General features: G+C 52.1%; 1 protein-coding gene across 1 annotated transcript; it reads right to left on the reverse strand.

Annotated features, from left to right (window-relative positions):
• Window positions 1-4477: 4477 nt before the first annotated feature.
• Window positions 4478-10401, reverse strand: gng3 (guanine nucleotide binding protein (G protein), gamma 3). The gene is given in 3 exon segments (XM_072245496.1): window positions 4478-4719; window positions 10299-10382; window positions 10384-10401. Coding segments are annotated over 3 exon segments (231 nt in total). The 3' UTR covers window positions 4478-4590.
• Between the last annotated feature and the right edge of the window lie 438 nt (window positions 10402-10839).

A 10839-nucleotide genomic window follows, 5' to 3' on the forward strand; every position in this document is an offset into this window, starting at 1 on the left:
TTACAGGGGTTCCCGGGAGTGTGTCTGTATTTACAGGGGTCCTGGGGAGTGTGTCAGTATTTACAGGGGGTCCCGGGGAGTGTGTCAGTATTTACAGGGGGTCCCGGGGAGTGTGTCTGTATTTACAGGGAGTCCCGGGGAGTGTGTCTGTATTTACAGGGGGTCCCGGGGAGTGTGTCAGTAGTTACAGGGGGTCCCGGGGAGTGTGTCTGTATTTACACGGGATCCCGGGAGTGTGTCAGTATTTACAGGGGGTCCCGGGGAGTGTGTCAGTACTTACAGGGAGTCCCAGGGAGTGTGTCTGTATTTACAGGGGTCCTGGGGAGTGTCTCAGTATTTACAGGGGGTCCCGGGGAGTGTGTCAGTATTTACAGGGGGTCCCGGGGAGTGTGTCTGTATTTACACTGGATCCCGGGAGTATGTCTGTATTTACAGGGAGTCCCAGGGAGTGTGTCAGTAATTACAGGGGGTCCCGGGGAGTGTGTCTGTATTTACAGGGGGTCCCGGGGAGTGTGTCAGTATTTACAGGGGGTGCCGGGGAGTGTGTCAGTATTTACAGGGGGTCCCGGGGAGTGTGTCATTATTTACAGGGGGTGCCGGGGAGTGTGTCAGTATTTACAGGGGGTCCCGGGGGGGTGTGTCAGTATTTACAGGGGGTCCCAGGGAGTGTGTCAGTATTTACAGGGGGTCCCGGGGAGTGTGTCAGTATTTACAGGGGGTCCCGGGGAGTGTGTTTGTATTTACAGGGGTTCCCGGGGAGTGTGTCTATATTTACAGGGGTCCTGGGGAGTGTGTCTGTATTTACAGGGGGTCCCGGGGAGTGTGTCAGTATTTACAGGGGGTCCCGGGGAGTGTGTCAGTATTTACAGGGGGTCCCGGGGAGTGTGTCAGTATTGACAGGGGGTCCCGGGGAGTGTGTTTGTATTTACAGGGGTTCCCGGGAGTGTGTCTGTATTTACAGGGGTCCTGGGTAGTGTGTCTGTATTTACAGGGGGTCCCGGGGAGTGTGTCATTATTTACAGGGGGTCCCGGGGAGTGTGTCAGTATTTACAGGGGGTCCCGGGGAGTGTGTCTGTATTTACAGGGGGTCCCGGGGAGTGTGTCAGTATTTACAGGGGGTCCCGGGGAGTGTGTCAGTATTTACAGGGGATCCCGGGAGTATGTCTGTATTTACAGGGGATCCCGGGAGTATGTCTGTATTTACAGGGAGTCCCAGGGAGTGTGTCAGTATTTACAGGGGGTCCCGGGGAGTGTGTCAGTATTTACAGGGGGTCCCGGGGAGTGTGTCTGTATTTACAGGGGTCCCGGGGAGTGTCTCAGTATTTACAGGGAGTCCCAGGGAGTGTGTCAGTATTTACAGGGGGTCATGGGGAGTGTGTCTGTATTTACAGGGTATCCCGGGAGTGTGTCTGTATTTACCGGGGGTCCCGGGGAGTGTGTCAGTATTTACAGGGGGTCCCGGGGAGTGTGTCGGTATTTACAGGGGGTCCCGGGGAGTGTGTCAGTATTTAGAGGGGGTCCCGGGGAGTGTGTCTGTATTTACAAGGGGTCCTGGGGAGTGTATCTGTATTTACAGGGGGTCCCGGGGAGTGTGTCAGTATTTGACAGGAGGCTGGGCAGCATCTGTGGAAATGCCAAGTCTGATTAAAATGTCCTTCTCTCTCTACAGATGCTGCCCAACCTGCCGAGTTTATCCAGCAGTTTGCTTTTCGTTCAGTGGCGGCTCACCTGGGAATCACTCTGGCCCCCTACCTCTCTACATTACCCTCAGAGTAGAGCACAGAGTTAAGCACCTCAACGCCCTCTGCCAGTCCGAGCCAGAGGCAGGAGGCCGGCGCCCGATGTAGCAAGTGTGAGAACTGGCTGCTCAGGGAAGCCTGGCCCTGGGGTTGATGGCCTGTCTGTGTGTGAGCGGTGGGACGGGGCTGTGGCTGCCTTGCGATTTTTGTTTCCTTACAAGCAGCCAAAGTGCGGCACCTGCCCCTACAGCTCCTCCCTCACCTCCACTCAGGGCCCCGAACAGTCCCTCCAGGTGGGGCGACACTTTGCCCGCAAATCTGCTGGGGCCACCTGGCGATCCGGCGCCTCCCATTGCGGCCTCCTCTGCATCGGTGAGGCCCGTCGTCAATTGGGGGACCGCTTCGTCAAGCACACCCCCCAGCTTCCATCTGCTATAATCGGGACTTCCAAGTGACCAACCATTTTCAGTCCGATTCCCATTCCCGTTCCAACGTGTCAGTCCACGGCCTCCTCATGTGCCATGTAGAGGCCACCCTCAGGGTGGAGGAGCAACATCTTAGCTTTCGTAAGTCGAGGGATAGAGTTTAAAAGTCGCGAAGTAATGATGCAGCTCTATAAAACTCTGATTAGGCCACACTTGGAGTACTGTGTCCAGTTCTGGTCACCTCACTATAGGAAGGATGTGGAAGCATTGGAAAGGGTACAGAGGAGATTTACCAGGATGCTGCCTGGTTTAGAGAGTTTGCATTATGATCAGAGATTAAGGGAGCTAGGGCTTCACTCTTTGGAGAGAAGGAGGATGAGAGGAGACATGATAGAGGTGTAAAAGATAATAAGAGGAATAGATAGAGTGGATAGCCAGCACCTCTTCCCCAGGGCACCACTGCTCAATACAAGAGGACATGGCTTTAAGATAAGGGGTGGGAAGTTCAAGGGGGATATTAGAGGAAGGTTTTTTACTCAGAGAGTGGTTGGTGCGTAGAATGCACTGCCTGAGTCAGTGGTGGAGGCAGATACACTAGTGAAGTTTAAGAGACTACTAGACAGGTATATGGAGGAATTTAAGGTGGGGGCTTATATAGGAGGTAGGGTTTGAGGGTCAGCACAACATTGTGGGCCGAAGGGCCTGTAATGTGCTGTGTTCTATGTTACATTCCATCTGGGTAGCCTCTAACCTGATGGCATGATCATGGATTCCTCCTTTTGATAAACAAATTTCTCCTTCCCCCATCCTCAATTACCTACTCTGACCCTTTACCTCTTCTCACCTGCCTGTCACCTCCCCCCGGATCCCCTCCTCCTTCCCTTTCTCCTCTGGTCTATCAGATTCCTTCCTCTCCAGCCCTTGACCTCTCCCACCCACCCGGCTTCACCCATCACCGTCCACCCATCCTCCTCCCCCCCTCTCCAACGCCGTCTTGGCCCGAAACGTCGACTGTTTATTCATCTCCATGGACGCTGCCCGACCTGCTGGAGTCCCTCCAGCGGCTTTGCGTGCGTTGCTCCGGGTCTCCGTCGTCGCCGCTTCCGGTGAGCGTCCGGCTGCGTTGCTGTTGTGCAGAGCGCTGTGGACGCGCTACAGCGGCACCAAAACGTGCAGAGACGCTTGCTGGCTGCCCCCCCCCCGCACCCCCTGGTTGCGCCTGCCGTTTACGCAATGGGCGCATTTTGCTGTCTGCGCGTGATAGTAAAAAAGGAACCTGAATCTGACCACAAGGTATCGGAGCAGAATTCCGCCATTCGGCTCATCGAGTCTGCTCCACCGTTTCATCATGGCCAATCCATTTTCCCTCTCAGCCCCCCCAATCTCCAGCCTTCTCCCCGTATTCCTTCGTGCCCTGACCAATCAAGAATCTGTCAACCCCTGACTGAAATATACCGAAAGCCTTGGCCACCACAGCTGTGGAATCCATTGCCACAGGCGACTTTGGAGGCCAAGTCATTGGGTATATTTAAAATGGAGGTTGGTCGGTTCTTGATTAGTCAGGGGCATCAAAGGTTACGGGGAGAAGGCAGAAGAATGGGGATGAGAAGGATAATAAGTTGAATGGAGGAACAGATTCGATGGGCCGAATGGCCTAATTCTGCTCCTATGTCTCATACTCTCAGAGGACGTGGCGAGGATGTTTCCTCGAGCGGGCCAGTCTAGGACCAGAGGGCACATGCCACAGAATAAAGGGATGTCAAAAATGAGGAGGGATTTCTTTAGCCGGAGGAAGCCAGGTCATTGGGTGCATTTAAATCGAAGGATAAAATCTTGATTAGTCAGGGCATCAAAGGTTACGGGGAGAAGGCAGGAGAATGGGGTTGAGAGGGACAATAAATTGGCCATGATAGAATGGCAGAACAACCTCGATGGGCTGAATGGCCTAATTCTCCTTTTTTTATGGTCTTACTTTTTTTCAAGGTTGTTGCTTCCTTCCATGCCTTGGGGCACATCGGGTGGCATTTTTAGCAATTTCCTTAGCATTTTGTGTGGTTTTTTCACAAGGCAAAGCTGCTAGCTCAGATGGAAAGCATGCAAGGGGCCGGCCGGATTCGAACCCAGGACCATTGGCCTCAAAGTCCGGTGCTGATTCCACTACGCCACCAGCCGGCATGGTCTGAATAAAATGGAACCAGTGTCAATGGCTAGCAAGGACTCGAAGGGCCAAAGGGTCTTATTCTCCTACCCCCCCCACCCTCCCCAATAGTACAAGCAGATATCCTGGACAGTAAACAAGAGAGCCAAAGGGGGTTTTAGAACAAGCAAGAGGTCACTTTATTGGTGTGAAGATGGTCCGTTTACCAGTGACACCAGCGAGTAACATGAATACAGGAATCTACTCCTTCAGGCAGTGACAGCCGGTGTCACAACAGCGCGCAGAAGAACTTCTTCTCACGGAAGGGGTTCTCAGAGGTTGGCACGGGGGTGATCAGAGGGTCCTCGCAGGTGTGGGCGTTGCAGTAGGCCATCAGGTCCGCCGCAGCTTTCGAGACCTGTCCGGGGCAGCGGAGGGGCATGAGAGGGGAGGGCAAGGGGATGGAGCGAGAGAGGGGTTAGGGAGGAAAGGGAGAGAGAGGGATGGGGAGATGGAGAAAGTCAGAGAAGAGGATTAAAAGGGTGCGGTTGAGGTAAACGTCGCCTCATGCAGAGTTGGATGGAATCGGCCGTGTTTCAGTGGTTATTTTCGCACTCGCCTCTCCTGCGATCTTGCTGCGCGCAAACCAGTTGTGTAACTTCAGTGACTGCCCTTTGGGGGGGTGCGGAAGGCGCCCCCATTTCCCTCTGGGACGAGTTGTCAAAACGTGTGTTCCTTTTCCACCGCCCAGTCCTTCTCCCGGAGCATTCCCTCACCCGATTTTCACCGGCGCCCCGCCCAGGGCGACTGCTCCGGCTGTGAGCGCGAGGAACCGCAGAGGGTCACGGGCACGGCTCGGCACATCATGGAAACCAGCCTCCCCTCTCACTGCCTCGGAAAAGCAGCCAGCCCTGGGACATTCTCTCTTCTCATGGGTTCCATGCTTTTCTTTAGTGGTCAGCACAACATTGTGGGCCAAAGGGCCACTAATATGCTATAAATTTCTATGTCCATGGCTATCTGAAGAAGAGGAATCTCAGAGTTGTATACTGCTTACATACTTAGACAATAAATAGAAACATAGAAAACCTACAGCTCCATACAGGCCCTTCGGCCCACAATGCTGTGCTGAACATGTCCTTATCTTAGAAATTACCCAGAGTTGCCCATAGCCCCCTATTTTTCTAAGCTCCATGTACCTATCCAGGAGTCTCTTAAAAGACCCTATCGTATCCACCGGCACCGGCACCGGCAGCCCATTCCACGCACTCACCACTCTGCGTAAAAAACTTACCCCTGACATCTCCTCTGTACCTACTTCCAAGCACCTTAAAACTGTGCCCTCTCATGCTAGCCATTTCAGCCCTGTGAAAAAGCCTCTTGACTATCCACATGGTCAATGCCTCTCATTATCTTGTACACCTCTATCAGGTCACCTTTCATCCTCCGTCGCTCCAAGGAGAAAAGGCCGAGTTCACTCAACCTATTCTCATAAGGCATGCTCCCCAATCCAGGCAACATCCTTGTAAATCTCCTCTGCACCCTTTCTATGGTTTCCACGTCTGTCCTGTAGTGAGGCGACCAGAAGTGAGCACAGTATCCCAAGTGGGGTCTGACCAGGGTCCTATGTAGCTGCAACATTACCTCTCGGCTCTTGAACTCAATCCCATGATTGATGAAGGCCAATGCACCGTATGATTTCTTAACCACAGAGTCAACCTGCGCAGCAGCTTTGAGTGTCCTGTGGACTCAGATCTTAAGATCCCTCTGATCCTCCACACGGACAAGAGTCTTACCATTAATGCTATATTCTGCCATCAAATTTGACCTACCAAAATGAACCACCTCACACTTATCTGCGTTGAACTCCATCTGCCACTTCTCAGCCCAGTTTTGCATTGTACCAATGTCTCACTGTAACCTCTGACAGCCCTCTACACTACCCACAACACCCTCAACCTTTGTGTCATCTGCAAATTTACTAACCCATCCCTCCACTTCCTCATCCAGGTCATTTATAAAAACCACAAAGAGTAGGGGTCCCAGAACAGATCCCTGAGGCACACCACTGGTCTCTGACCTCAGAATATGACCCATCTACAAGCCTTCTGTGGGCAAGCCAGTTCTGGATCCACAAAGCAATGTCCCCTTGGATCCCATGCCTCCTTACTTTCTCAATAAGCCTTGCATGGGGTACCTTATCAAATGCCTTGCTGAAATCTATATACACTACATCTACTACTCTACCTTCATCAATGTGCTAAGTCACATCCTCAAAAAATTCAATCAGGCTCGTAAGGCACAACCAACCTTTGACAAAGCCATGCTGACTATTCCTAATCATATTATGCCTCTCCAAATGTTCATAAATCCCGTCTCTCAGGATCTTCTCCATCAACTTACCAACCACTGAAGTAAGACTCACTGGCCTATAATTTCCTGAGCTGTCTCTACTCCCTTTCTTGAATAAGGGAACAACATCCGCAACCCTCCAATCTTCCAGAACCTCTCCCGTCCTCATTGATGATGCAAAGATCATTGCCAGAGGCTCAGTAATCTCCTCCCTCGCTTCCCACAGTAGCCTGGGATACATCTCATCCGGTCCCGGTGACTTATCCAACTTGATGCTTTCCAAAAGCTCCAGCAGATCCTCTTTCTTAATATCTCCATGCTCAAGCTTTTCAGTCCGCTGCAAGTCATCCCTACAATGGCCAAGATCCTTTTCCGTAGTGAATACTGAAGCAAAGTATTCAATAAGTACCTCTGCCACCTCCTCCAGTTCCATACACACTTTTCCACTGTCACACTTGGTCGGTCCTATTCTCTCACATCTTATTCTCTTGCTCTTCACATACTTGTAGAATGCCTTGGGGTTTTCCTTAATCCTGTTAATCCTGCCCGCCAAGGCCTTCTCATAGCTCCTTCTGGCTCTCCTAATTTCATTCTTAAACTCCTTCCTGCTAGCCTTATAATCTTATAGATTCCTATCATTACCTAGTTTTTTTGAATCTTTCACCTCATTATGATCTTGCACCTTATCGTTCACTTGTGCTGCACTTTCTCTGTCACTGTAAGACTTTATTCTGCATTCTGCTATTGTTTTGTGCTAACCGATGCAGCTACAGAGAAGATTCGGAGTTTGAGGAGATTTGGTTTTTCACCCAAAACACTCACAAGTTTCTGTGGGTGTACCATGGAGAGCATTCTGACTGGCTGCATCACGGTCTGGTAAGGGGGTGGGGGCTACTGCACAGGGTCGAAGTAAGCTGCAGAGAGTTGTAAACTCAGTCAGTTCCATCATGGGCACCGGCCTCCGTAGTGTCCAGGACATCTTCAAGGATCGGTGCCTCAGAAAGGTGGTGTCCATCATTAAGGACCCCCACCACCCAGGACATGTCCTCTTCTCATTGCTACCATCAGGAAGGAGGTACAGGAGCCTGAAGGCACACACTCAATGATTCAGGAACAGCTTCTTCCCCTCTGCCATCCAATTCCTGAATGGACATTGAATCCATGAACACTACCTCAATACTTTTTTATTTCTATTTTTGCACTACTTACTTAATTTAACCATTTAATGTAAATATACTTAATGTAATTCACATTTTTTTCTATATTATCATGTGTCTCATTGTACTGCTGCCGCAAAGTCAACAAATTTCACCACATATGCCGGTGATATTAAACCCGATTCTGATGCCACCTCAAGGGATTGTGTCATGAACTGAAGAGCGAACAGGACAAGCTTATCACTGTACTGCAGGAGATGCGTTCAAATCAAAAATAACCCTCCCCTCCCCCCAACTTGTGCAAGATGCACAATCAGAGATCTCCCATCCGGAAAGGGATTATCCGCCTGGATTCCCTCTTCCCGATCCAGAAGAGAGAGAGCGGTGGGGAGAGAAATGGCAGAGCACAGGTAAGGAGAGAGGGGGATCAGTGTGACTAGGGAGGGGAGCCCATGTTACACTGGGCAGTCCTTCTGAGACTCCCTTCCCTCCAGGGAAAGCGGCAAGATGGGAAACGCCATCTCCACCTCTCGCGTAGCGGCCAGCACAACGCTTTAGGGTACTGGCAACTTGGGTTCAATTCCCATCGCTGCCTATAAGGAGTTCATACTTCCTCCCCTGTGACCGCGTGGGTCTCCTCCCAGAGATTTTCCGGACTGGTTGGTTAATCGGTCATTGTGAATTGTCCCATGATTAGCTTAGGGGTCAAACCTAGTGGGGGGGGGGTTACTAGTCAGCGCAGCTCGAAAGGGCCAACTCCGCGCGCTGCATCTCAATAAAAATAAAGGATGTTGTCGACAGCAGCCAATCATAAATGCAAGAGAGTGTGCAGACGCTGGAGATCCAGAGCAACACACACAAAACGCCGGAAGAACTCAGCAGGTCCGGCTGCATCTGCGGAAGGGACTAAACATTTTGGGCCGAGACATTCCAATCAGCAGCTGCCTTCAGGTGAAGGAGGTGATGAAGTGAGAACCGCCCTTATCCGTGGCAAATGATGGGGACTGAGCGCCTCACGGAGACCATGGGCTGAATGGCCAGTTCCAAGGTCAGTCTGAGGTTTGTGTTTTCTTTCTTTTGCTCTCTCCCTCCCTCTCTCTGTCTGTCTCTCTCTCTCTCTCTCTTCCCCCTGCTTCTCTCTCCCCCTCTCTCTGAATCAAGTTTAATATTACTGGCATATGCTATGAAATTTTTGTCTATACGGCAGCAGTACCACGCAATACATAATTCCAAAAACTGTAAGTTACAGTTATAAGTATATTTATTTAAAAAGTTAAATATGTAGAGAAAAAAACAGAAATAAAGGAGTAGTGAGGTGATGTTTGTGGGTTCAACGTCCATTCAGAAATCAGATGGCAGGGAGGAAGAAGCTGTTCCTGAATCGTTGAGTGTGTGCCTTCAGGCTTCTGTACCTCCTACCTGATGGTAGCAATGAGAAGAGGGCATCTCCTGGGTGATGGGGGTCCTTAATAATGGACGCCGCCTTTCTGAGGCACCGCTCCTGGATACTACGGAGGCTGGTGCCCACAATGGAGCTGACTGAGTTTACAACTCTCTGCAGCTTGTTTCGATCCTGTGTAGCAGCTTGCACACTCCCATATCAGACGGTGATGCAGCCAGTTAGAATGCTCTCCAAGGTACATCTGTAGAAATTTGCGAGCGTTTTAGTAGAGAAGCCAAATCTCCTCAAAGTCCCAATTAAATATAGCCACTGCCTTGCCTTCTTTCTGACTGCATCGATATATTGGGCCCAGGACGGATCCTCAGCGACGTTGACACCCAGGAACCTCTGCTTTTTCCCCTTTCTTTATTATTATTCAGAGACCCATCACGGTAACAGGCCTTTCCGGCCTAGCGAGCCTTCCCCACCCAATTACACCCACGTGACCAATTAACCCACCAACCGGCACCCCTTTGGACTGTGGGAGGAAACCGTGGCACCCAGAGGAAACCCACGCAGTCACGGGGAGAGCGTACTAACTCCTCGCAGGCAGCAGGGCGCTTTGAACCCCGGTCGCTGGTACTGTGGTAGTGTTATACCGACCTCCATGTTACTGTACAGCCCCCAGCGATCTTCCCCGCTCTCTATTCTGTATGCCTGTCGTCCGTCTCACTCTGTCTTTCCCTTGTTCCCTCACCCTCTGTCTCATTATCTCCCTCCCATTCTCACCCTATTTCTATCTCTCTCGCTCTGCCCCTCCCTCCCTCCCTCTCCCTCCACCTCTCTCCCACTTCCTCTCAATCTCTCTCTCCATCTCTCCCCACCTCTCTCACACTCCCTCTGAATCTCTCTCTCTCTTTTTCTCCCTCTCAATCTCTCTCCGTCTCTCCCCACCTCTCTCCAGCTCCCTCTATCTCTCTCTCTTCTGCTCCCCCCACCTCTCTCTCTGTCTTTCTGTCACACTCCCCCCACCCCTTTATCCGATCTCCCCCTCCCCCTGGGCTGTGAGGTGGGAGCGGGGGCCCCGGATTTGGGACGAATCCCGACCTTTATCCGGTACATGCTGGCCTCGATCTTCAGCTGCTCGACCAGTTTCCGTGCCTGGGCAATGCTCATGGTGCTGTTGACGGGGGGTGTCTCCTTTCGGCATGCTTCTGGGGGGGCGGGCGGTGGGGAGACAGGAAGAGAGAGGTATGGGTGATAGAGAGAGAGAGGGGAGAAGTGAAGGAAGGGGAAGTGGAAAAGCAGAGAGTGAAGGAAGGAGGGGGGGCAGGGTCAAGGAAGAGGTGACTGAAAGGGAGTGGTGATGGGGAGGGGAGGGAGGGGGAGAGAGAGAGGGGTGGAGGAGGGAGGGGGAGTGGGGAGGGGAGAGAGGGAGGGAGATGGGGGTGGAGAGGAGAGGGGGAGGGGAGGAGGAGAGGAGAGAGAGAGGGAGGAGAGGGTGGGGAGAGAGAGGGAGGGGTGGAGGAGGGAGGGGAGGGAGAGAGGGGGGAGGGGGAGGGGAGAGAGGGGGGAGAGGGGAGAGGAGAGAGAGGGGAGGAGAGAGGGGGAGAGAGAGGAGAGAGGGAGGGGTGGAGGAGGGAGGGGG

This window comes from Mobula birostris, chromosome 28 (assembly GCF_030028105.1).
Source record: "Mobula birostris isolate sMobBir1 chromosome 28, sMobBir1.hap1, whole genome shotgun sequence".
NCBI classification, from domain to species: Eukaryota; Metazoa; Chordata; class Chondrichthyes; order Myliobatiformes; family Myliobatidae; genus Mobula; species Mobula birostris.